General features: G+C 52.1%; 1 protein-coding gene and 2 pseudogenes across 4 annotated transcripts; 2 read left to right on the top strand and 1 right to left on the bottom strand.

The window, feature by feature from the left end:
- Positions 1–1,787: 1,787 nt before the first annotated feature.
- Positions 1,788–4,535, bottom strand: LOC129053104 (MORF4 family-associated protein 1-like; annotated as a pseudogene).
- LOC100439710 (keratin, type I cytoskeletal 18-like) lies at positions 3,144–9,861 on the top strand (annotated as a pseudogene).
- A 453-nt stretch (positions 9,862–10,314) lies between these two features.
- On the top strand, positions 10,315–26,164 carry CCNQ (cyclin Q). 4 transcript variants are annotated; one of them, XR_010138951.1, is made up of 6 exons: positions 10,315–10,542; positions 13,318–13,501; positions 14,824–14,956; positions 16,771–16,998; positions 21,059–21,574; positions 24,108–26,164. XR_010138951.1 is itself a non-coding variant. In XM_024241096.3 (5 exons), exons 1-5 carry the CDS (start codon positions 10,431–10,433, stop codon positions 21,146–21,148), a joined length of 687 nt encoding a protein of 228 aa, XP_024096864.1. In that variant the 5' UTR covers positions 10,315–10,430; the 3' UTR covers positions 21,149–21,588. The 4 variants fall into 4 exon arrangements, 2 of the variants coding, with proteins under 2 accessions (XP_024096864.1, XP_024096863.1); XR_010138952.1 differs by having other exon boundaries at positions 10,320–10,542; positions 21,119–21,574; XM_024241096.3 differs by lacking the exon at positions 24,108–26,164 and having other exon boundaries at positions 21,119–21,588.
- Positions 26,165–26,605: the final 441 nt, after the last annotated feature.

The raw sequence follows: 26,605 nt of genomic DNA, 5'->3' as shown, positions 1-26,605 counted from the left end.
TCACTGATCCTGGGGATTCTCCATCCAAAATAGCTTTGAAATAATTCACTTCTGGTAGGCAGAATTTCGGCCCCCATGACCTTCATCCCCGTGTCACGCCCGTGAGTATCTTACATTACATGGCCAAAGGGACTTTGCCGATGTGATTTGGGCTACTCATCAGTTGACCTTAACACAGGGAGATGAGCTCATACAAGCAGAGCTTCACTGGCCAAGGCCAGAAGCCGAAGTCAGAAAGATGCAGAGATGATGGGAAGAGCTCTTGGCATCATTGATGGCGGGAAGGTGAAACTAGGGCTTATAGCTCCAAGGAACTGGATTCTGCCAACACCTGAATGAGCCCAGTCCATCTGACACCTTTTTTTGTTGGTTTGTCTTTATTTTGAGTTGTGATAGATTCACAGGAAGTTCTAAAGACAGTGCAGGGAGGTCCCATGTACCTTTCACCCAGTTTCCCCATTTAAAGTATACATGCCAGGCATGGTGCCTCATGCCTGTAATCCCAGCACTTTGAGAGGCCATGATGGGTGGATCACTTGAGTCCAGGAGTTCGAGACCTGGCAAACTCGGCCTTTACAAAAAAAATTTTAAAGTGTACAATGCAATACTTTAAAAAATATTCATAGAGTTATGTCACCATCACCACGATCTCATTCCAGAACGTTTTCATCACCCCCACCAGGAACCCTGTATCAACTAAGCACTAACTCCTCATTCTCCTCTCCCCCTAAGTCCTGGAAACCATTCATCTTCCTTTCTATGGATTTGCCTGTTCCAATCTGCCATAGAAATGGACTCATATAATTTTGTGGCCTTTTGTGTCTGGCTTCTTTGGCTTGGCATAATGTTTCCAAGGTTCACCAACATTGCAGCATGGACCAGTGTTTCATTGCTTTTGGGGGCTGAATAATGTTCCATTGCCTGGATATGCCACATTTTGTTTATTCATCTATTGATGGACATTTGAGTCGTTTCTGCTTTTTGGCTATTATGAATAAATCTGCTGTGAACATTCGTGCACATGATCTGATGTGGGCATATGCTTTCAGTTCTCTTGGCTGTATAGCTAGGAGTGAAATTGCTAGGTCACATGGTTACTCTATGTTTAACCTTTGGAGGAACTGCCAGACTATTTTCCCAAATGGCTATAACCATTGAACATCTTACTAGCAATGTATGAGGGTTCTGATTTCTCCACATCCTCTCCAAACAGACACTTGTTATTTTCCATTTTAATTTTATTATAGTCATCCTAACAGGTGTGAATTTTATCTCATTCAAGTTTTTTTTTTTTTCTTTTTTGAGACAGAGTCTCACTCTGTCGCCCAGGCTGGAGTGCAGTGGCACGATCTCAGCTCACTGCAACCTCTGCCTCCCGGGTTCAAGTGATTCTCCTGCTTCAGCGTCCTGAATAGCTAGGATTACAGGCACCCACCACCACGTCCGGATAATTTTTGTATTTTTAGGAGACACGGGGTTTCACCATGTTGGCCAGGCTGGTGTCAAACTCCTGACCTAAGGTGATCCACCTGCCTCAGCCTCCCAAAGTGCTAGGATTACAGGCGTGAGCCACTGTGCCCAGCCTCATTCTAGTTTTGATTTGCATTTTCTAGTGATCTGCATCACTAATGACTAGTGATGTTGACCATTTTTTCATGTGCTCACGGCACATTGTATATAGTCTTTTGAGAAATGTCCATTTAGATTCTTTACCCAATTTTTTTTTTCTTTTCAAGCAAATGAATACTTTGATTAACATGGTAAGTTTAAAAAAAAACATGGTAGGGTTTTGACCTCAAATATTTATCAGGTCTGCTACTTAAATGAACTTATAGCTGGACAATGTATGAACCTTGAAGATGCCTCTTCCACTCCAGTTCAGGGTCCAATGTACAGTTCCACTCTCTCATCCCCCAGCCCCTCAAGGGTCTTTGCAAATCTCTTTCATTTTATGCCGAGTGCCCGAAATGCATCAGGGTATTACATCAACTTGTACAGAATATCAAGATCTCATCCTCTATTTCAGTTTCCATGTCAGATAAAGCTGAATTAGGTTGTCCAAACAAACTCACTAGACAGGTTATATCAGATAGTGTACCACATAAAATTTAAATTTTGAACAAAATATGTCTCTCCTCCTTTGGTCTCACACAGAAATTAAAGTCCTCAAATACAGATAATACTCTCCATTCTCCAGCTCTTCTCCAGATTCCTGGGTCCCAGCCAGGTCGGCCCATCCACATTCCCAGCTGAAGTCTGGTCCTTTCTTCAGTAGTTGCTGTATGGAGTCATCTTCTAGAATCATTGCGGCTCCTTCAGACCCTCCAGAGCTGGAGAACTCCAACAATGAGGCTCATGTGTCACACACAGATCCAAAGTTCCAGGGAGCTATCAGATCACACAAGAAAGAGCAAAGCACCTCAAACGTTTAGAAATAACGACCAAAGCCCAGGAACGAATGTGACTGCTGCAAGAGCGTGGTCTAGGCCCTCATTCCTGTATGAGAGAGCATTTTCCAAATAAACTTACTTCCCCAGACAAAAACACTAACAATCAAAACTCATATTGAGTTCATCAACCACAGACCATAGCAGAGAACTGAGTGTGAGTGAGGACAGGGCGTGGACAGAGTAAAATAGAGAAAACCAAAGGCTCTCTGGTTTCAGCTTCTCCTGGGTGTCAGCCAATCTCCACCAGCTGACCAGAATCCATTGGCTGTAAACCACCGACCGTGCTCTCGACTCGTTCGTCTCTATCCTCTGGGCCAGCTCCACCAGCATCTCTGCCATCTTCACCATTTCCTTAGCCTTCTCCTCGGCCTTCTGGCACCTCTTAGTCACCCTGCCCTCCACTGCGTCGCCCGGGTTGTGGAGGTGGTTGAGGATGCTCCTCTGAAGCCTCCACCTGGGTTTTGATCTGGAAGAGCATATTGTCCATCTCCCACAGTGTGCTCCGCTTCCACAGGTACGCCCGCCAGTGCTTGTAAGCGACGCGATGTCCTCTCGCATCTCATGGATGATGGGGAGCAGAAACTGCTCAAAATCTTCCTCCAGCTCCAGCACCTCCACTTCCTCCGGTTCTGACAGCTCGACGACATCCAGGGGCCGCATCTCTTCCTGCTGCCTCGGAACTGCAGTAGCAACATGAGCAGAGCAGCGGTGAACAAAATCCCCTTACCGGTGAACAAAATCCCTTTACCTAATTTTAATCGGGCTATTTCTTTTTGTTATTGAGTCGCATTGGTTCTTTATATGATCTAGATACAAGTCAATTATCAGCTACTATGTAATTTGCAAATAGGTACTGTTATTTCGTGGGTTGCCTTTTCACTTTCTTGATGGTGCCCTTTGAAGCACAACAGTTTTTCATTTTCCAATTTATTTTTTTCTTTGCTTGTTTGATACTTTGGACATCCTTTCTAAGAAACCATTGCCTAAGCCAAGGTCATCAAGATTTACTCCTGTGTTTTCTTCCAAGAGTTTTATAGTTTTAGCTCTTACATTTAGATCTATGATCCATTCTGAGTTAATTTTTGTATATGGTCTGAGCTAGGGGTCCAAGTTCATTCTTTTGCATGTGGATATCTAATTGTCCCAACACCGTTTGTTAAACAGACTATTCTTTCTGCCATTGAATGGTCTTGGCACTCTTGGCAAAAATCAATTGATCATAGATGTAAGGGTTTATTTCTGAATTCTTAATTCTGTTCAATTGATCTAGAAGTATCTTTGTGCTAGTACCACACAGACTTGAGTCCTGTAGCTTTGTGGTAAGCTTTGAAATTAGGAAATGTGAGTCTTGGAAAATTAGGAAAAATAACTTTGTTCTTTTTCAAGATTGTTTTGGCTATTCTGAGTTTCTTGCATTTTCATACACATTTTAGGATCAGCTTGTCAATTTCTGCACAAAAGCCAGCTAGGATTTTCTTTCTTTCTTTCTCTTTCTTTCTTTCTTTCCTTTCCTTTCTTTCTTTCTTTCTTAATTTAAGCCAGCTGGGATTTTAATAAGGATTCCATTGAACTTGTAGATCAATTTAGAGAGTATTGTCATCTTGGTCGTTGGCAAAGCCCGAGTCCTGTCCTCTCACTCTCCCCCCTGGGACAGCATGAGCTTCACCACTGGCTTCACCTTTTCCACCAACTACCAGTCCCTAGGCTCTGTCCAGGCGCCCAGCTACGGCGCCTGGCTGATCAGCAGTGAGGCTAGCGTCTATGCAGGTGCTGGGGGTTCTGGTTCCTGGATCTCCGTGTCCTGCTCCACCAGCTTCCAGGGTGGCATGGGGTCTGGGGCCTGGCCACGGGGGTGGCCGGGGGTCTGGCAGGAATGGGAGGCATCCAGAACAAGAAGGAGACCATACAAAGCCTGAACGACTGCCTGGCCTCCTACCTGGGCAGAGTGAGGAGCCTGGAGACTGAGAACCAGAAGCTGGAGAGCAAAATCCGGGAGCACCTGGAGAAGAAGGGACCCCAGGTCAGAGACTGGAGCCATTACTTCAAGACCATCGATGATCTGAGGGCTCAGATCTCTGCAAATACTGTGGACAATGCCTGCATTGTTCTGCAGATCGACAGTGCCCGTCTTGCTGCTGATGACTTTAGAGTCAAGTATGAGACAGAGCTGGCCATATGCCAGTCTGTGGAGAACGACATCCATGGGCTTTGCAAGGTCATTGATGACACCAATGTCACTTGGCTGCAGCTGGAGACAGAGATCGAGGCCCTCAAGGAGGAGCTGCTCTTCATGAAGAAGAACCATGAACAGGAAGTAAAAGGCCTACAAGCCCAGATTGCCAGCTCTGAGTTGACCGTGGAGGTAGAGGCCCCAAATCTCAGGACCTCGCCAAAATCCGGGCCCAATATGACGAGCTGGCTTGGAAGAAATGAGAGAAGCTGGACAAGTACTGGTCTCAGCAGATTGAGGACAGCACCAGAGGGGTCACCATGCAGTGAGAGAGCGAGACTCCATCTCAAAAACAAACAAACAAACAAACAAACAAACCCTCTGAACTCAGTGAATGGAACCTTATTTGGAAAAAGCATCTGTGCAGATGTAATTAAGTTAAGGATCTCGAGATGAGATCATCTTGGATTAGGGCCCTAAATCCAATGACAGGTGTCCTTATAAGAAGGAAAGAAGTCACAAACACAGAGGAGAAGGCCACGTGGATTCACAGAGAATAGAGTGGTGCCGCCACAAGCCAGGGGACACCCAGATCCCCCGGGAACTGGAAGAGGCAAGAAGGAGCCTCCCCCAGAGCCTGCAGAGGAGGGAACAGGGTCCTGCAGACACCTGGATCTTAGGCTTCTGGCCTCCAGAGCTGCAAGAGAGCGCATTTCTGTTGTGTTGCTTTGTTATGGCAGCCACAGGAAAGGGTGGGGGGACCATGAACGGAAACAAATACATCTTCACTTTGATACTTTTGTACAAATATGCCATAGGAAAATAACACATTTAGGGCCCCGTTAATGCATGACAATTGAGTAACTCACGCTATAGACAGGCCTCCTTCTTCTCTCCCTGATACCTTGACCTCTACCCTCCCTCCCTTCCTCAGCCACTTGCTCCTGATCCCCAGATCCTGTCAGCATGTTGTCATGGATAGAGTGGACCTGTGTGACATGCGAGGGACGGCGAGATCAAGGTCCCTGGAGACAGACTGTGGCATGGAGCCGGAGAGATGAAGTGTCTTAGCGGGAAGGATGGTAAAAGCATAATGTTGCTCTTTGGGGCAAGTGGAAACTTCTAGAGTTCTCTGTGTATGAGAATGGAACTGCAAATCATTTGCCAGTGGCTTTCCTGCTTTGCTCCAGCGAGACGGTCACAGTGGGACCAGTGGCTGTGAGTGGAGTCCCCATGGGGTTGCGGGACAGGAGCTTCCACAAGGTGCCTCCTGCTGCAGGAGCCTTCACCCACCCGAGACGGGGAGCCAGCTGCTCATCACAGGAGGGGCTCAGGGGCTGCCTAGGAGACGGATTTCGGGCCAAGGTTTTTCCATCAGCTCCCACTCTGGCTGCTGTGCACCCCCACAGTGAGGATCCCCCATCTCCAACCATCACAGAGGTGAGCTCGCTGACTTCGTTGCAGGACTTTGAGGGTACACCCCACTCTGATCCCCTCCCGCACCGCCTCCTTGCTATCAGGAGTCATCCCTGGGCTATCAGAGGCCCAGGACAGCCCGGCCGCCCTTGCTGTGGCTGTCCTGCTGACGCCCTGGGTTTCTCAGCTCCTTGCATTCACTTGGCCCTTCAGAGAGCTTCCTGGCTCTGTAACGTTGCTTCTTCCAGCTGCTCTGCCCTCCGACTTTCTTTGCTGGCCAGTCTCCCAGCTCTTCCTTGTGAAACCCCTTCTCCCCATAAGAAGATTTTGTCCTCAGTGGCACGATTGCATGTGGTAGTTTTAAAAAATAATGGATTTACTCAGATATAATTCACATACCATAAAATGCACCCATTTAAAGCGTACAATTCAATGGCCTTTAATGTATTCACAGAGTTGTGCCACCATCGCCACTATCTAATTCCAGAACATCCTTGTCACCCCTGTCTCCATCAGCAGTCACTCCCTGTGCTCCCTCCCTGGCCCTGGCACCCACTCATCTGGTTTCAGTCTCCCACACATCTATTGCTGGGGTGGATTTTCCAGCCCTCATGCCCAACCGGCACCACTTCTCCTTAGGTCCAACTTGGTCACACCCAAGATCCCGTGCGTGCTCAGAGCTCGCTCAATTACTCTACTGAGCTCCTGGTTACTTGAATCTCTGAAAAAGAAAATAATACCAGGCAGTAGATTCACCAAAAAGTTACAATCTGACCAGGTTTTGTGGCTCACACCTGTGGAATTCCAGCACTTTGGGAGGCTGAGGTGGCCAAATCACCTGAGGTCAGGAGTTCGAGACCAGCCTGGCCAACATGGTGAAACCCCGTTTCTACTAAAAATACAAAAAATTAGCCGGGTGTGGTGGTGCACGCCTGGCCTGTAATGCCAGCTACTCAGGAGGTTGAGGCGGGAGCATCACTTAAACCCGGGAGGTGGAGGTTACAGTGAGCCAAGATCATGCTACTGCACTCCAGCCTGGGCGGCAGAGTGAGAATCTGTCTCAATAAATAAATAAATAATCAAATAGAAAGATGAAGGGTGGTTAGGCAGTGGGGAGCGGGGAGGGAGAACAGAGATGGAGGCTGTGGATCTTGCCGATGGTGAGAGGGAGCTGGCTTGAAAGGTACAGTGGAGAGGTGACTGTGGCAGGAGGTTCCCAGGCAGTGAGGAGTTTCTAAGGACAAGTGGCAGGCCTGGACTTTGATGAGGCTGCCGGGATGAAGACCAGGGCAGGGTGGGTGCTTTGGAAATTGTCCATGCTTTTTGAAGACCACCCAGGCTTTCACGTGGCCCTGCCTGTGCACAGCCTCTCTTCTGGACCCCAAATGCCTCTTCCCTCTTTCTCTGCCTCATCCTTTGAGCTTCAGCCCGAGTCCTATTCCTTGAAATGAGTCACTCACTCTTTTCCATAATAGTGCTATTGTGAGGGGTAGGCTGTGATTTAATCAATGTATGGGCACATGGTGAGGATTAGCTAAGGAAGCATTGGCAAATATTACAGAATCGCGCTTCTGATGGTGACTGTCAACCTCAGGGCCGAGCCTGGGGGTGAGAACCAGGCTTCAGCCCTCAAGGAACTCACCATCTGAGCCAGGGGCGATGAGATGAGGGAATGCCACCTTTGGGACAATGGGGACAGGCTTGCCAGTGGGAGAGGAGGTGCTGCCTAAAGGTTTGCTGGCTCCAATTGGTGGCTAGTGAATTATTCATTCATCAACCACTGCGCCGAGGAGACCCAGGACTTTAAAATTCACGTGTTCATTGAGTCATTCTCTCGGCTCACATTCCCAGGAACCTTTTACTTGCTGAGCCCGGACTCTTCTCAGCACATGAGGCCCAGAGGAGAAGGAGTTCGAGCTGTGCCTAGAGGATGGGCGGGCCACCAGGGGCCAGAGGGAAGCACTGTATGATTTGGGGTGTTCACACATGTGCACGTGTGCATGTGTGTATGTGGGGGGGATGTGTGATGCGTGTGTGTGCGTGTGCATGGGGGTGTGTGTGTACTGTGCACAGATGTGGTGGTGGGGGAAGCTGAGAGGCAGCAGCCTGATCCCCCAAGGCCCATAGCTGCTTTAGGGAACATAGGCTTGAGCCTTCCAGATCTAGCTGTGGCTGGTCCAGCCCGGGGCACTCTGGAGGAACACAGGACCTGGCCTCCACCAACGGGGCTGAGGGGAGGTGGGCCCTCTGGGCATTGCCCAGGTTTCAGCCTTGGGCTAGGGAAGAGGGTGGGGCTGCTCACAGCTTGGGGACAGACACAGTGCTCAAGGCATGGCAGGTGTCAGCAGCACAGGGAGCTGGGGACCCTGAGTCAGTCCACACACGCACACATATGCACACACACATGCACACCCACGCACAGACAAGAGCAAGCTGGGTGATGGAAGTGGAGTGGTAATTCCTTCACCAGGCAGAATATGTGCAGAGACGTTCAGCCGGGAGACCATAACCTTTGGGGGACCTGCCGAAGGTCTCTGCCATGAGGCAAAGTGGTGAGATCCGAGGCCGGTCAGTTGATAGGGTGACTCCGCAAGGACCAGCATGTGAGGTCAAGGCCTCACATTTTCTCCTGAAGGTGAAGGGACTCCGGAGGGTGTTAGGCAGGGCAGGACCTGTTCAGCCTTGCCTTTTAGAAAGCTCACTCTGGCGGCTGGTATTGTGGGCTGAATGCCAGCCCCCAAAAGGTGTGTCTGTGTCCTAATCCCTGTGACTGTGACCTTATTTAGCAGAAGGGCCTTTGCAAGATGTAATGAAAATAAGGATGTCAAGATGAGCTCCTCCTGGATTATCTAGGTAGACCCTAATCCAGTGACAGGTGTGCTTATAAGAGACAGAAGAGAAGACAGGGAGAAGGCCATGTGGAGACGGAGGCACAGATTGGAGTGATGGGGCCACAAGCCCAGGAAGCACTCAGGCTGCAGAAGCTGGAAGAGCAAGGAAGAACCGATCCTCTGCCAGAGCCTTTGAGGGAGCAAAGCCCTAGTGTCACCTCCATTTCAGGTGTCTGGCCTCCAGAATTGAGAGAGGATATACTTCTGCTGTTTTTAGCAACCCAGTTTGTGGTCATTTGTTACAGTAGCCTCAGGAAACTAACCTAGCTGGGATGGAGAGAGGACTTGGGGAGCCTGGTGGAGGCAGGAAGTGCTGAGGAAGGAGAATGAGGCCGGACTGGGTGTGTGGGGTGGGGGTAAGAGGTGGAGACTTCCACATCATCAGGAGATCAAGGCGCCTGGGCAGAAGGGTTTAGGGAGCAGTAGCTTTTTCCTCTCCATATTGCCAGCTGTCTGAAATTGTAGCAATGATCTGAATGTATCAGAATGACTCAAGTAACTGTCACTAGCATGGGAGTCCCTTTGAGGTTCTATGTCCCTAAAGCCTGATGCACCATTTCCTGCTTGTGGAAGACACGAATGAAAAATGAGATGGTAAATACACGAGTTCGATATTCAGCATTCATTCAACAAACATTAGGCTCCTACTGTGCGTCGCGCTGGAAAGACAAGCAGAAGCTAGATTCCCAATCGATCCCGGGAGGCTGGACGATCTAGACACAAACACCGCTCATGCGTCTATTCGAAAAGGCCCTCTTGGAATTTTGTGCACAGCATTTCCTTGGGGTGTCGATGGATCGGGGTCTGCAAACACTAGCACCTTTTCCGGTGGCCGTTGTCTTCTCAGACCTCAGACACCGGCGCCTCCCCGTGAACTCCCGCAGGCGACCCTAGCCCAGGGCTTGGCGGGCGCTGCCGGCTGTACCTGGCCTAAGCCACGCTGGGCCGCCAGCCCGGGGCGACACCTTCTTTGGACGGCGGGGATTTGCGGCTCGGGTGACCGGAGGTGCCCTCCCGCGGGTCTGGGAGCAGCTCCGCGGGCTCTCGCTCCGCGGGGAGGAGCCTGCGTCTCCCAGGGGCGGGGCTCGAGGCGTCTAGGGGACGGTGGACACACGCCAGCCAGCCGGTGGTGTCGGCCTCTGCGCCTGCGCCTGCGCCTGCGCGCGCGGCCAGGCAGCCTCTGTGGCGCAGGCGCGCGCTCACCCTTGGGTGAGGGCCCTGCGGGGCGGGGCGGAGGGGCGGAGGAGAGGCGGGGCGAGGCGGGGAGGGGCGAGGCGAGGCGGGGAGGGGCGGGGCGAGGCGAGGCGGGGAGGGGCGGGGCGAGGCGAGGCGGGGAGGGGCGGGGCGAGGCGAGGCGGGGAGGGGCGGGGCGAGGCGAGGCGGGGAGGGGCGGGGCGGCCGCGCCTGCCGCGAGCACCCACATTTTCTGCCGGCCTCTGCGCGCCGGTGCCGCGTCTCCTTCCGCCGGTGCCGCGTCTCCTTCCGCCGGTGCCGCGAAGCCTCATGGAAGCCCCGGAGGGCGGCGGAGGGGGGCCTACAGCGCGGGGCCCGGAGGGGCAGCCGGCGCCCGAAGCCAGGGTGCACTTCCGAGTGGCGAGGTTCATCATGGAGGCAGGTAACCGCGGCTGGGGGAGGCCGGGACAGGCGGCGCCGCGGCCCGCTTAGCGGAGCGGGCCCGGCTGGCCAGGCCGGCCTCCGGAGTGCTCACCGTAGCAGAGGCCGGGAAGCCCGGCTCGGGGCTGAGGACCTCTCCCTTTGCGCCTCGCCCGGTGTGCTGAGCAGTGAGTCGCGAGGTATCCCCATGGCGTGGACCGGTGTGCAGGCCCTAGGAGAGGACGTGGCCGGGTCGGGCCTCCAGCGAGGCGGGGACCAGCCCGGGCGCCCGCAGCTCTGCGCAGTGCGCCACGCCTTCTGCCGGCACCCGCGGCCCTGCACTCCGGTAGACTTTATGGCGCTTCGTCGCGCGGAGCCTTTTGGAGAACGCTGTCCGGGGGTTCCTGTCACTCCGAGGACCTAGGCTGCTTGCAGCTCCTGTTCCGAACCCTGCCAGGACATCCACAATAGTGTTGGGCTCCGCGCTTCCCAGGCGAGGTGATTAAGCCAAGATCTCTGTAGAAACATCTTTTCCATCCAGCCATCAACAGTATTTTTTTTTTTTTTTTTTTGAGACGGAGTCTCGCTCTGTTGGCCAGGCTGGAGTGCAGTGGTGTGATCTCGGCTCACTGCAACCTCCGTCTCCCGGACTAAAGCAATTATCCTTCCTCAGCCTCCCGAGTAGCTGGAATTACCGGTGTGTGCCACCGCACCCGGCTAATGTTTGTATTTTTAGTAGAGACAGGGTTTCACCATGTTGGCCAGGCTGGTCTTGAACTCCTGGCCTGAGGTGATCCACTTGCCTGGGCCTCCCAAAGTGCTGGGATTACAGGCATGAGCTACCTCGTCCGGCCCATCAACAGTATCTTGATAGGAGATACTGTTAGTTGGCAGGTAGTTATTTCCTACCTTTACTGCCTGGGGAAGAAGGGTTGGGCAGATGTGCTTTCTACTCAAGGTGGGCAGAGAGTCTGAGGACTGCTGCAGGACTGTTCATCCTAGTGGTATGTAAATTTACTGTAATTTGCAAGAAGAGTTGCAAAGTTATTATTAGGGAAGGATGGCAGTGACACCTCATCTGCTACCGTCTGCTCGGAGGGTCCGTGTAAATTGGGGTTTGCTCTGTAAAACAAGGCTTGGAAGGTCATGTCAGTAACAGCACCTTATCTGGCATCTCCTGGAATTAGGGGTCCCAGGTAGGAATTGTCTCTATATAACAAGTTTAGACCTTCTGAGGGACTTCTTTGTAAAATGTATTGCACAAACCTTTGTCCTTTGTAGGAGGCTAAATATTGATTTCCCGAAGATGTCCCTGTCCTAATCCCTGGAACCTGTGAATGTCATCTTATATAGCAAAAGAGACTTTGAAGATGTGATTAGAGACCTTAAGATGGGAGATCATCCTAGATTATCTGGGTGTAACCACACCCATCCTTATAAGGGAAAGGCAGGAGGAGTCACCGTCAGAGAAGGTCACTTGAGGACAGAAGCAGAGTTAGAAGCTTTGAAGATGGAGGAAGGGGCCAGCAACCAAGGAATGCAGCCCTCCTCTAGAAGCTAGAAAAGGCAAGGAAACATTCTCCCATGGAGCCTGCAGAAGGAGCCAGCCCTGCTTAGACATTGATCTTAGCCTTCTAGGCTAGTTTTGGACTTCTGACTTCCAGGATCGGAAGAGTATAAATGTGTGTTGTTTAAGTGGCTGAATTTGTGGTGATTTGTTGCAGTAGCCCTAGGGAACTGATCTACCTTCTTAGGCAGAGGACGCTGACCGTCATTTCATGGTTGATTGTCGGTTGTTCTTCACCTTCCTGTTTTGGCCTAGTGCATGTCATTTAACCTTCTCTTGTGAACCCTGGTTGTTGTGAATTTGTTTTGGTTCTGTGCACCAGGGCAGTGATTTTCTTAGGAGCCATTCAGGGATGGGCTGGGGATGGGCTTTAACCCCTAAGTGAATCCACTGAGCCCTGCTCTGGTGTTTTGAGTTTTGTTCACCTTAAAAATTTTTTTCTTTCTCTTTTTTGTAGAGACAGGGTCTCACTCTGTTGCCTAGGCTGGTCTTGAATTCCTGGGCTCAAGCAATCCTCCTGCCTCAGCCTCCCAAAGTGCTGGGATTACAGGCGTAAACCAGCATGGCCAGCACACTTTTCAATGTGCTGGTGTCCTTCCCTGGTGCCTGGCCGTGGCCATAAACGTTGCCTTTTCTCTGCAATGCAAGTGGTTACTCTTGGCAGTCACGCTGCTTGCTTTGCTCACCTCTTGTAACCTGTGGACTAGGAAACCAGTGCTCAGTGTAATCCTTCACTGTGACTTCAGGACTTGTGGCACCCATGAGGCTGTTTCTTTTCTGTCGTCGTAGCTGTGGGGTGGGCGACTTCTAGCTAGCTGTTTGCTAAGGTGAACCCAGACACACAACAGCATATAGTCCTTTTCCAGGGTTTTGCAGAAGCTGCTATGCCAGTTGCTAACTGAGCAGTACTCGGAACCCTTGTTTCCCAGAGCGTGGTCTACAGACCCCTGACATGGGCATGACCTGGGGCTTGTCAGAAGTGGAGAACCTCAGAGCCGCAGACCTACAGAAGGGGAAGTCTGCATTTGAACACCATCCCCAGGGGCTTGGGTCACCCACTAGAGTCTGAGAGCCCAGTGAGAGACCCAGCAGGAGCCACGCTCTGCTGGAAGTTCTTAGCCTTGTCTAAGTAGGGTTGTACCTGCTAGGGCCCATTCCAATGGCTCCCCTCACTGGCGCAGTGAGCCAGCGCTGGATTGAAGTCCTCTCTTGCCTGCTTTCTCTCTGCAGGTGTCAAGCTAGGGATGCGGTCCATTCCCATTGCCACTGCTTGCACCATTTACCATAAGTTCTTTTGCGAGACCAACCTGGACGCCTATGACCCTTACCTGATTGCCATGTCTTCAATTTACTTGGCCGGCAAAGTGGAAGAGCAGCACCTGCGGACTCGTGACATCATCAATGTGTCCAACAGGTAATGGCATTTGGCTGGGCTCCTGATCTCCACCCGGTGGGGGGGAAGGGCAGGGAAGGCTCCTATGGGGCCCTGCCCACCAGGTGCCAGCAATGGATCTTGGAAGGAAGTACCTGGATGGCCTTGAACCAGGGCCAGAAACAGTAGCAGCAAACGTGAGAAGGAGCCTGATGTCAGAGGCCAGTGGGGTCTGTGAGAGAAACGCTGGGCCAGATTATGGGGAGCCTGGAAAGCTGGATGGAGGGCAGAGGCGGGGCTTCAGCAGAGGGAGCTTGGAGAGGCATGTCAAAGAAGATTCTGTGGAAGTCTTAGACAGGGATGGCTGCAGGCAGAAGAGCTTGCCTGTAGCGGGAGGGTGCAGACCCAGCCAGGTGGTGGGTCCCAGTTGCTTAGGAGCCTCGCCCTGCTGTGGGTGTGGCGTGGGCATGGCACAGCCGACCCAAGCAGGTGTGTTCCTGCTGGGGCAGGATGCAGGGTCTTCGCCAAGGCGAGGGAAAGATGGTCTGGGAAATATAAAACTGAGAAATGTTCACTTTTTGGAGTACATCATTCCCATGAGAGGCTTAAATATGTTCCTTGGATGGCTGGACGTGGTGGCTCATGCCTGTGATCCCAGCACTTTGGGAGGCCGAGGCGGGTGGATTGCTTGAGCCCAGGAGTTCAAGACCAGCCTGGTCAACATGGTGAAACCTCGTCTCTACCAAAAATACAAAAATTAGCCGGGCGTGGTGGCGCATGCCTGTGGTTCCAGCTGCTCGGGTAGCTGAGGCAGGAGGATTGCTTGAGCCCAGGAGGTCAAGGCTGCAGTGAGCTGTGACTGCACCACTGTACTCCAGCCTGAAAGACAGAGCAAGACCCTGTCTCAAAAAATAAAAAATAAAAATAAGATAAAAAAATACGTTCCTTGGGCCCAGAGTGAGAGCCCTGGGCATTGCCACCTCAGGTGATGAAGACTCCCTAATGCCGGGCTGAGTATAACAGGAAGCACAACCGACCTGGCATGCTCAAGCTTCCGGTTCCTCTGGAGCCATCGCCAACAGCCAGTCTTTGCACTTGACGTTTTGCTGAAAGATAGCGGACAGCCCTTCTGGCTAAAACTAGGAGCTGGCTTCTTTCCTCTGTTGGTTACTGTTTTCATTCTGTACATTAGATGTGGAGATGAAGAATTTTTGTATAAAAACACAAATAAAATGACCCTACATTAATCTGCAGATGGACGATGTAGTTTGCATCTGGACATTGTGTGACTTAAGCAATTTGAGCCATCCAGTGCTCAGGGGAGACTGCCCTGGCTGCTGAAGCATTGCCATTTCTCTGCGCAGGTACTTTAACCCAAGTGGTGAGCCCCTGGAATTGGACTCCCGCTTCTGGGAGCTCCGGGACAGCATCGTGCAGTGTGAGCTTCTCATGCTGAGAGTTCTGCGCTTCCAGGTCTCCTTCCAGCATCCACACAAGGTACATGCTGGGGAATTGGTGCCTGTTTGGAGAGGCTCAAGACATGGTCTCTGTTCTTTATCCCAAAAGTGCATCCCATCTCATACTCGAGAGCACAGCACAGAAGGAGAGCAGGGCTGCGGCTGGGAACTGGGTCTCCCGGCTCTGTGTTTGTGGCTGGGTTGGCCGCCCGGCCTCTCCTGTCCCACTCCTGTGGGTTTTCTCAGCCAATTCTCATTTCAGCTTCTGCCTTTCTGCCTGCTCATCTGTGGGCGGGGTCCGTGCTGTCCGCTGAAGCTGTGGCAGCTCCTGTGGCCCATATAGATGGTGTGCACGCTGGGCCTCGGGGAAGCAGGCTGGTTTCGTGACCGGCCAGAGTCCCCGTCCCCAGGAGATGCTGTGATGCCTCGGAGCACGCCTCCAGCTCAGCTGTGCTTAGGAAGCCATGGGGAAAGCCAAATCGCTTGAGTCAAGCAGCACGCTTTGAACTTCTAGGAACGTGTGAGTCTCAACAGAGGAACCATTTCAAACAGTAGTAAAAGGGAAAAGTGGAACGCTTAGGCGACTGGCACACGATGCTCTGGGCACCGCAGCCCCATGCATGGGCAGCTCAGAAGGCTGGCCGGAGACAGAGATGGAGGAGTTGTGGTTTGGGGCTCTGGGCTAGGAGTTTCATTCTTTTTCATCAGAACTCTTACTGAGATCATTGTAGATTCCCACGCAGTTGTGACATGTACCCTTGGCCCAGTCTCCCCCAGGGGGAACACAGCCAGGATGCCAACACGAACACAGTCCACTGGCATCCTCACTTCCACTTGTATTCCTGTGTGTATTTTTTTCTGTTCCATTTTATCACGACTCCGTTCACGGACCTACCACCACAGCCAAGGTGAGAGACAGTTCCACCCGCATGGGCCCTTCGTGTTGCCTTTCTAATCTTGCCTCCAGCCTTCCACACTCCCACCTCAGTACCTGGAAAGCCCTGGTCTGGGATTTCTGCGCAGTGGTGTCTTAGTGGGCAGAATGCTTGCTGAGCATCCTCGGGGAAGGTGGGAGATGCCCTGGTGGCTGCAGGGTGGAGTTGTCAAGGCGACAAGGCTTAGGAAAGAGCAGCACTCAGACCTCAAGGGGTGTGTGATCTGTGCCCAGATGGGGAACTGATAGCTTGGTGTGGCTGGAAGCCTGCCAGCCCCTTCCCCTCCTTCCAGTCAGGGCTGGGGTGGAAAGTAACCTATGTATCCCTCCTGCATGGTGTGCTGGGGTCACACACATGTGTGTTCCAGACTGTCCAGAGAGCTCGCAGCATCTGTCTTATTGTGTGAGGTTCTGGCAAAATGTCAGTGTTCTGAGAGCAGGAGCTGGCAGCTGGGCTGGGAGGTCATTTGGATGTTGTGGCTGAGGACAGCGTGTGCCCTTGGCAGCAGGCCAGATGCATGGGGAGCAGCACCCTCTGTTCTGCCCATGAAGAGGGTGCTCTATGGAGCACCAGGCCCCGAGGAATTTCATGGTGGCCAGAGCGGGCCCTGTGGTGGAGAGGGACTGCAGTGGGGGTGGCCGTCGTAGGTTTCCCTAGAGCTGGGTCTGGAGGGTGAGAGTAGGCAGGTGCATACGGTGAGCTGGTTTCAGGCAGAGGGCTCAGCAAGTGCGAAGGCCCTAGACGGGGTTTGCTGGAAGGCGGGGTGGGAGGGGCAGGAGATGGGGCCAGCAGAAGGCCTTGGGGCTTCTTCCTAAGGGACATGGAAGCCGCTGGAGGGTTGGAGCAGGTGCTGATATGATTATGTCAGCATGAGGAGAGCAGCTGGTGGGCCTAAAGGCTGACACACGTGTCTTTGCAGTACCTGCTCCACTACCTGGTTTCCCTCAAGAACTGGCTGAACCGCCACAGCTGGCAGCGGACCCCCGTTGCCGTCACTGCCTGGGCCCTGCTGCGGGACAGCTACCACGGGGGGCTGTGCCTCCGTTTCCAGGCCCAGCACATCGCTGTGGCGGTGCTCTACCTGGCCCTGCAGGTCTACGGAGTTGAGGTGCCCGCCGAGGTCGAGGCTGAGAAGCCGTGGTGGCAGGTGAGGTGGCTGCTTGGCACACTGGACGTGCCCTCTTTCCCTCTGGAAGTCTCTGTATTGCAGTGCTCACCAAATTCTATTAATTATCCATGAAGAAAGATACGGGCTGCTGGGGAACATGGAAGCTCGAAAGTACCCTGTTGCGATGGCCTGGGACAGGCTCTCCCCCTCAGCACAGTTGCCATTTAGGGGTCCCGGATGTCGAACAGGAGTGCTGGCCTCCACCAAGATGTCGCCGGTGTCCTGGGAGGAGGGTTGCCCCAGCGGAGAACCGCTTTTACTGAATTGAGTGGGAACTTGACTGTGGTCACAGGTTACTAAACCTGGCTTCCCATCAGAAACATCTGGGGTGCTTTATGGAGAGGGCTGGATGGCTAGGTAGGTGACAGCTAGCTGGCTAGTTGACAGACACCTGGATGGATAGGTGAGAGAGCTGATGGGCAGGGTGGCGGGTGATAGGTATTAATAGGTAGATCATGGAGGGGTAGATGGTAGAACTCTGTAGGCCTGTGCATAGGACAGCTTTCCAGGTGGCTGGTGCTGTTCTGCATAGAGGTACCCCTGCCTCTCTTCCCTGGCCCGTGTGCCTTGTGGAAGACCACAGCATTCGCTGATTTTTGCGTGTTTATTGTCTAATCTCGTATCCCCAGTCAGCTGTGAGTGCCCGAGGCTGGGCATCTCTTCCCCAATCTCCCGCGCCTCCCTGGCACCATAGCGGGTGCTCATGTGTCTTTGAACCCATGCACCCGTGTTCCCAGTCTCAAGCTGGAAGCACCCTGTCCCCGAGGCAGTGTGCAGGTGGTGCAGGGCCATCTGTGTGGACAGACAGTATTGCTCCATGCTCGGGCTGCTCGGGGACTTTCACATAATGTGGCTGCCTCGTGCTCAGGGTTGGACTCTGGGGGGGCAGACACCCTCTGGGGACATCTGTTGGGTGTGGCCCTGGCCCTGGCCCTGGGCTGCCTGGCTATGCTGCATCTCTCTTCCTTTCTGCTCTGTCTTCTGCACTTGCTCGTAAACCTCACCTGGTGTGCCAGTACCACCTGCGTCCCATGCTTAGCCCCTCCCAGAGGAGTGCGAGCCCAGGTGACCCTGCACAGCCAGGAAGCAGCTCTACCAGCAAGTTGTTTGCTGGCGGCCCAGACTCACCCAGTCATCGTTCAGACTGGGAAGAAGTTACCCTTTGTGGGGTGCGGAACTTCTGTTCAGCCAGCTCTTCTTAAAGGCTCTGCTAAACTTGACCTGACCTTTGCCTCCCAGCTCGGGGCTGTGCACCAGAAGCTTCCGGAATCCAGGTGCCTCCTGTGGGCTGGCGGGGTGCGAGGGCCTGATCCCCCATGATGAGTGAGATCCTGGGAGGCCTCACCCACCCGGGTGCTGCAGAGTTCACGGCCTGGCTTTTGAAACCCTTTCTTCCTTGTGTGTTCTCGGCTGCCACTTCTTACAGTGACACCTGTCACTTATCTGCCACGGGCTCGGCATGGCAGCTTGATGTGCTTCCCTGGAGAAGCCTGCCTGTACTCTGACTTGCCAGATGAGCAGGGACAGTAGCGGGGTCAGAAATGATGCAGATCATCACACAACACTGCTGAAACTTCCACGTCCAGAGCCACACCGAGTGCCCTCCATCCCCTCGTTCCTGAGCAGAAGGAGAACCTGCCTCTTTCCAGCCACTGCTGCTTTTTGTCTTATAAGCAGATGGACTGCCCTCAAAAAGGCAAAGTCCCCAGAGGCCAGCAGTGTCTCCTCCTAGGACTTGGGTCTGTGTCTCTTCTGCTGTCAGGTGCCCCAGGGTTGCCACCTGTTCTGTACTGTTATATTTAATTGTGGTGACATAGGCATCACCTAAATTGTACCACGTTCACCATTTTTAAGTGTGCGGCCCAGGGGCAGAAGCACATTCACGGTGCTGTGCAGCCATCACCACCATCCAGCCGCAGAACTTGTTCATCTTCCCAAACTGAAGCTCTGGCCCCGTTCAACCCCAACTCCCCACCCCCCAGCCCCTGGCACCCACCCTTCCACTGTCCTCTCTACAGAGTTCACGGCTCTCCTTTGAGGCCCCTCACAGGAGTGGAATCCTACAGTGCGGGCCTTTCTGTGACTGGCTCCTTTCGCTGAGCACAATGTTGGAGCCCCCACCTCAGAATGTCCTTTCTTTTGATGGCTGACTCATATTTCATGGTCTGCATGGACCATATGATATTAACATATTCATCCATCGATGGATGCAGGCTGCTTCCACGTTTTGGTCCTGCTTTTTTTTTTTTTTTAAATAGAGACAGAGTCTCACTCTGTTGCCCAGGCTGGAGTGTACAGTGGCGTAATCTCAGCTCACTACAGCCTCCACCTCCTTGGTTCAAGTGATTCTCCTGCCTCAGTCTCCTAAGTAGCTAGGATTACAGGTGCCTGCCACCACACCTGGCTAATTTTTGTATTTTTAGTAGAGACGGGATTTCACCATGTTGGCCAGGCTGATCTTGAACTCGTGACCTCCAGTGATCCACCCACCTCAGCCTCCCAAAGTGCTGGGATTACAAGCATGAGAGCCACCATGCCCAGCCCCTGAATGTTTTTTAATGATTGCTTCTGAGCTTGGGGTTTCCAGGAGCACACAGGTCACGGACCCCAGCAAGCAAGTGTGCATTTCTGAAGTATTTGTTTTTCACCCAGAGCCCAGGGTAAGACAGCTATGCTTCCTGAGTCAGGACTTGGAGGGTGTCCAGGTCACCATCTCCTACCTGAGGTTGTAGGCCACAGAGGAACCTGGGGTTCTTTGGGAGCATTCAGCAGGGGTGGACGTAGGTCCAGTTCTTGCCTTGACTTGGCCCAAGGCCTTGATCATATTGGTACATTGGTTCCCCAGGCAGCAAGCTCTGGCACAGGGTGGCTACAGACGCAGCATCTGACCAAGGTCTTGCTGCTTTACTTACTATTTTATTTCCCTTATCATTGGGGATCCCGAAGAGCACCCTGGGGCTCAGTGCTGTGCCAGGAGTGCTCGGAACTCAGAAAAGCTGTCACACTTCCAGTTCCGGTTTATTACAAGGAAAGGACACAGGTTATGGTGAGCGAAGGCTCAGGGTGCACAGGGCGGGCTCCAGGAGAGACCAGGCGTGAGCTTTAGCGGCTCCTCGCCCAGGGGAGTTGTGCAGACAGCACCTGTTTCTTTCGGCAACAGTGTGGGACAGCGTGCACGGAGTCACAACCGGGAAGCTCACCCCAGCCGTGGCGGCCAGTGTTTCCATGGGGGGTGGGCTGCGTGGGCATGGAGCGCCTGCATGGCCAACCCTGGTCACTTGGGCTGCAGCCACCAGAGATCTAGCTGGGACTCTGTGGCCCAAGGGCCTCACCATAAATGATGTGGTTAGCACAGACCGCCTGACAGTCCAGTAAACCAAGACGCTCACATGGGGCAGGATTTTCTAGGGACCTAGAGGTTATCCTCCAGGAGCCGGGCAGAGGCCAGACCTGCCTTTGGAAGGTACAGGGTGTGGACCCCAGCCTGTGGTGTGGCCCTGGGCTGCAACCTTCCTGCCATGGGCCCCGAGGATGTCCTTCGCCGTCTTGCGAGTGCTCCTGCACGTGGTGGTCTGGACTGTGGAGTGGGTCCACATGCTCCCCAGCAGCTGGGTTAGGGTAGGCGTGGGGTCCGGGTACTTAGCCTGCCTGTGGCTGCACAGGGACTGCCACCCTCTCCTCTTGCCAGTGTCCGCAGAGACCCTGGACCTGAGGGAGTCCCGGGCAGGAGGCAGGAGCCTGTGCTGTGGACCCAGCTGTGTTACCAATTCCCTGCATGGTGTTGGACAGGTCCCCTCCTCTCTGGGTCAGAAGATCACCAAGACCTGTTCGATCTGGAATGTTCTCGGCCTTGTAAAGTGTTTGATTGGCCTCAACGGGCTGGAACTAAACGGCTTTGCAGGAGAGCTGCCGTCTTCCTGCATAGCCAAGTCCCTCTGCCCCTCCCCTGCCCATGAAATGTGATTCTCTGCTTAGTGACAGGTGCCTTGTTTAACACAGGGGGAGTCTAACTGGAACCTGTTTTCCTTCTTCTTTCTAGGTGTGTAGTGACGACCTTACCAAGCCAATCATTGATAATATTGTGTCTGATCTCATTCAGATTTATACCATGGACACAGAGATCCCCTAAGGTCCTGGCCCAGGCCTGCCCAAAGAGAATCCCAGGATGGTCGGCTGCCTGGGGACATTGCCACCACGTCGCCATGATGGCTGGTCCCCAGAGGACCAGCTGGGAGGACTGGTTGTGCTGCTGGAGAAGGGCTGGAGAAGGCGATGGCATGCTGCCGCTTTGACAGTCCCTAGCAGTCGCGGTCCAGGTGATGATGGGAGCCACGCCACCAGCGGGCAGGCTGGGAGTGCACTGTGTGCAGCTGACCCAAGGCAGCCACATCTGCTTTTGTCCTTTGAGAGGACTCTGACTACAATAGAGGCATGACATCAATGAAAGGAAAATCATGAAATCGATGAGACTGAATCCCTATGGATTTTTTAAAAGCCGGATTTATAGGGAGAATGAATGTGCAACATGACTGAAATCTATTTTGTGTAATAAAAGGTGATGCAAGTCAATGGGGACCCTTGGCTTTGCTCTGCAGTGCATGCTGCACATGGGGGTGTGAGGGGCCCTCAGAGACTGGTTCCCTCGGAGTGCTCTCAGGTAGAGTGTGTCCCAGCCATCAGGCGGCAGGCTTGGGGTTAGGGAGGATCACTTGCATTCAGAAAAGCCAGTCCTGATCGAACATAACTAAAAGTAATGCATTTTTAAATGTCAAGGTAGCCAGTCTGGATGGGGAGGCTGGAGAAACTCAGAGCTGTGGCCCCCAGTACCCCTCTGAGTCCTTGCTCAAAAGCCAGTGGGTAAGAAATAGACTAGTCCAGGAGGCGCTCTCTGGGTCCCCTTTCAGGCTAGATGTACGTTCAGCATGTGACGTAGGGCCGGGGGGCTGGTAGGTTTACACAGGAGGGTGGGCTCTGGCTCCTGCAGGTGCGGGGGCAGGGGTGATGCAGGTCAGGGCAGAGTCTTGCTTGACTTTACAGAGCGATTATGTTCAGTGTCCTCAGGATGAAGTATCTGAGCAGATGTCACAGGCTTCCCTGGTGGGCAGGCTTGCCCCGGCTGACCTGCCCTTCATTTTGTAGAACTCCCCTGTGGGTTTTGATGATTAACTTCTCCTAAATGTGGGCTCCTGCTTTACCTGTTGTAAGCTTTTTAAGACTAATCAGTCAAAGAACCACATTTATTGAGCAGCTACTGTGTGCCCAGTCCTTGCCTACACTCTGGCAACCAGGTGAAACTCCTTGCTTATGTGGAGGGAGAGATGGGAAACAGAATGAGAATGTGTAGCGTGGTAGTGAAAAGTGCTCAAGGGAAGAGAAGGTGGCCAGGGCTCAGAAGAATTAATATGGTAAAAATGGCCCTCATGGCCAGGTGAGGTGGCTCACACCTGTAATCCCAGCACTTTGGGAGGCCGAAGCGGGTGGATCACCCGAGGTCAGGAGTTTGTAGACCAGCCTGGCCAACGTGGCAAAACCCCGTCTTTACTAAAAATACAAAAATTAGCTGGACGTGGTGGTGGATGCCTGTAATCTCAGCTACTCGGGAGGCTGAGGCAGGAGAATCGCTTGAACCTGGGAGGCGGAGGTTGCAGTGAGCCGAGATCGCGCCACCACACTGCAGCCTGGGCGACAGACGGAGATTCTATCTTTTTTTTTTTTTTTTTTAAAGAAAATATTCACAGACTCTATGTCTGACAAGGGGTTAATATCCAGAATATATAAGGAATTTAGACAACAGAATAACAACCTAATTTAAAAATGGGCAATAGACCTAGCAGACATTTCTCCAAAGAAGACATACGAATGGCCAACAGGTATATGAAAAAATTGCTCAACGTCAGGAATCAGGGAAATGCAAATCAAAACCACATCAAGGATATCACCTCACTTCAATTAGAATGGCTATTATCAAACAAAAGAAAACAAGCTTTGGTGAGGATGTGGAGAAAAGGGAACATTCACACACTACTGGTGGGATATAGTATAGCCACTATGGAAAACAGTATGGATATTCCTCAAACATTTTAAAAATAGGCAGGGGATGGTGGCTCAGGCCTGTCATCCCAGCTCTTTGGGAAGCGGAAGTGGGAGGATCATTTGAGCCCAAGAGTTCAAGACCAGCTTGGGCAACATATGAAGACCTCTTGTCTATTAAAAAAAAAAAAATTAGGCCAGGCACAGTGGCTTATGCCTGTATTCCCAGCACTTTGGGAGGCCGAGGCAGGAGGATGGCTTGAGCTCAGCAGTTCGAGACAAGACAAGACAAGACAAAAGACAAGACAAGACACAGACGGAAAAGACAAGACAAGACACATTTTGGCATTCAAATACATTTTAACATTCCAACAAACGAAGAGTGGGTTCTGGAGTTAGACCACTTGGCTGTGAAAGCTGGTTCTATCACCCGTGTATCTTGGGCTAATTGATCCACCCCTTTTTCTTTTCTTTTCTTCTCTTTTCTTTTTTCTTTTTTCCTTCCTTCCTTCCCTCCCTCCCTCCCTCCCTTTCTTCTTTTCTCCTTCCGTGCCTCCCTCCCTCCCCTCTTTTCTCTTTTCTCTTTTCTTTTCTTTCTTTTGCAATCATGGCTCACCACAGCCTTGGCCTCCTGGGTTCATTCGATCCTCTCACCTCAGCCTCCTGAGTAGCTGGGACTACAGGTGTGCACCACCGTGCCTGGCTAATTTTTTATTTTTATTTTTGGTAGAGTTGAGGCCTCACTATGTTGCCCAGGCTGGTCTCAAACTCCTGGACTCAAGCGATCCTCTAACCTTGGCCTCCTAAAGTGCTGGGATTACAGGCGTGAGCCACCATGCCTGGCCCGGTATGTTAAAATGTAAAACCAATAAGGAACATGGTAGTTGCTTGAAATAACAGGCAATCATTGTGGTGGGGAAAATCAGTGCCCGCCAATTCTAGATAGAATCATGTGCTTCATGTTCATCTCTGGAAGTCTGGGGGACACTATAGATGTCACTGTAAGCACTTAAGAGCAAAACTGTAAACACCATCTATTTTCTCATCTGAACTTCCAGAAAGAAAGGACTCTGAGGTGACAGAATTGCAAGCCGGAAACAGCCTCCCACGTGCCTAACAGAAATACAGCCTATATTTCTTCTGGAGCCTAACAGAGCCTCCCATGTGCATTGAACTGTGCTGTGGGTGAGAATAAAGCTTCTTGATTCAGGTATAAGAAAAAAAGAGGAGGAGAGACACAGACACGGGAGAAAAACCACACGACAACAGAGGCAGAGGTTGGAGTGAAGCATCTACAAGCCAAGGAATTCCGAGGATGGCTGGCAATGCCCAAAACTAAGAGGAGGTCCTGGAGCAGATTCTCCCCTGGAGCCTTCAGAGGGAGCATGGCCTGCCCATGCCTTGATTTTGGACTTCTGGCCTTCAGAACTGGGAGAGAAGTTTCTGTTGTGAGCAGCCACGGGCCACTCACACACGGACCTCCCCCAGACCCCTGCACAAGCCTTTACTCCTAGGACTCAGCTGTTTCAGTGAGTTCTGATTTTCCCCCGTGGAACCTGTGTCATGTTTGAAGCAGAAGCTTGTGGACAAGGGATTCACAGACACAAATTTGCGATTCTTTTGGGGTAGCATGATGTCTCTCCATGAAGGGCCAGCTGTCTTGGTATGGACTTTGGCTCAATCTGGACTTACTCATCCTTATGGTTCAGGATGCACTTGGACACCAATGCAGCAAGGACATGCTGCGATTCTTCTGCCTGCTGTTTTCAATTTGTCTTTTCTCTTCTCTTTTTTCTTTTCTTTTCTTTTTTCTTCTCCTCTCTCTCTCTCTCTTTCTTTCTTTCTTTCCTGACAGAATCTTACTCTGTCACTCAGGCTGGAGTGCAGTGGCACGATCTGGGCTCACCACAACCTCTGCCTCCTGGGTTCAAGCGATTCTCCTGCCTCAGCCTCCCAAGTAGCTGGGATTACAGGCATGCACCACCAAGCCCGGCTAATTTTTTTATTTTTAGTAGAGAGAGGGTTTCATCATTTTGGCCAGGCTGGTCTCGAACTCCTGACCTCAAGTGATCCCCCGCCTCGGCCTCCCAAAGTGCTGGGATTACAGGTGTGAGCCACTGCACCCAGCCTGATTGGTCTTTTTGCCAGTTTTAGAAGCTTGGACTCTGATGCTTTGAATGACTTTGAAGCCATTTTTCTCGTCTCTTGGCAGCCTTCCTGGAAAATGCGTCTTCCAGTGCTGCCAAGTCGAAAAGGGAAAGAGAAATCCAATGAAATGAGGGGAGTGTGGTCTTAGCGCCATCGCCAGGGTGGTCATTGGCAAGTCTTGGCCACAGGATTGCCTTGCTGGCTCTTCCGGGCTCAAGCAGGGGTGGGACCATGGAGCATGGCATGCACAGGCACAGGTGTTCAGGGATGCAGCATGTGGATTAAGGGAATGAGTGAAATGGTGGGCTTTCTTCCTGTGGCTTTGGATTAGCGAAGGCGTCTATGATTGGAACGCTCCTGCACTGCTGATGAGAATGGAAAATGGAGGTTTCTCAAAAGGTTCAACCTACAGTTCCCATAGGATCCAGTATTTCCACTGCTGGGTATAGGCCCAAAGGAATGGAAGGCAAGGTCTGGAAGGGCGGTTTGCATACCCATGTCCACTGCAGCGTGATCCACAATAGCTGAAATGTGGAAGCAACCTAAATGTCCATGGATGGCTGATTGCATAAGCAAAATGTGGCATATCCAGACAATGGAGTATGATTCACCTTAAAAAGGAAATTCTGACACATGCTTCCACATGGATGATTCTTGAGGACATCATGCTAGTCACAGGAGGGCAAATACTGTAGGATTCCACTTCTATGAGGGGCCTAGAGTGGTCAAATCCATAGAGGCAGAAAGTAGAAGATTGGGTGCCAGGGGCTGGGGGGTGGGGAGTTGGGGTTGAACGGGGCCAGAGCTTCAGTTTGGGAAGATGAACAAGTTCTGCGGCTGGATGGTGGTGATGGCTGCACAGCACCGTGAATGTGCTTCTGCCCCTGGGCCGCACACTTAAAAATGGTGAACTTGGTACATTTTATGTGATCTGTGTTTTACCACAATAAAAGAAGTGAGGAGTGTGCATGTGTGTCAGGGAGCCTCAAATTCCTGGGCCTAAGGGATCCTCCCGCCTCGGCTTCCCAAAGCGCTAGGATTACAGGACTGAGCCACCATGCCATGTACTAGAGGCCCTTTCAAGTCAAGACAGCCGCGGCTTCTGCAGCAGCTGGAGCCCCTCCCACTGGGGGCCTAACATCCCAGCATAAGTTCCTCTTCTGCATACACATCCGGCCAGGCTGCTGCACACCCAGGGGAAAGCCCCTCCTGCCTGGGGCTTCTCCAGCTGTGTTAAAGCAGCATGAAGGCACCTTTGTTTTGTTCCGCACAATAAGTCACCAAATAATAAATCACACACGTTACCCAGACCAGGATGTAAGGAGCCTTTCATTTTTTTTTATACACAGAAATTTTGGTCTATTCTTTAAGTTAGGAAATTCAACTACAGACTTTAAATTATTATGTA

The sequence above is a fragment of the Pongo abelii genome, chromosome X (genome assembly GCF_028885655.2).
Source record: "Pongo abelii isolate AG06213 chromosome X, NHGRI_mPonAbe1-v2.0_pri, whole genome shotgun sequence".
In the NCBI taxonomy this organism is placed as follows: domain Eukaryota; kingdom Metazoa; phylum Chordata; class Mammalia; order Primates; family Hominidae; genus Pongo; species Pongo abelii.
Note: the sequence above shows the minus strand (reverse complement) of the source record. Positions and strands in the feature narration are given on the sequence as shown.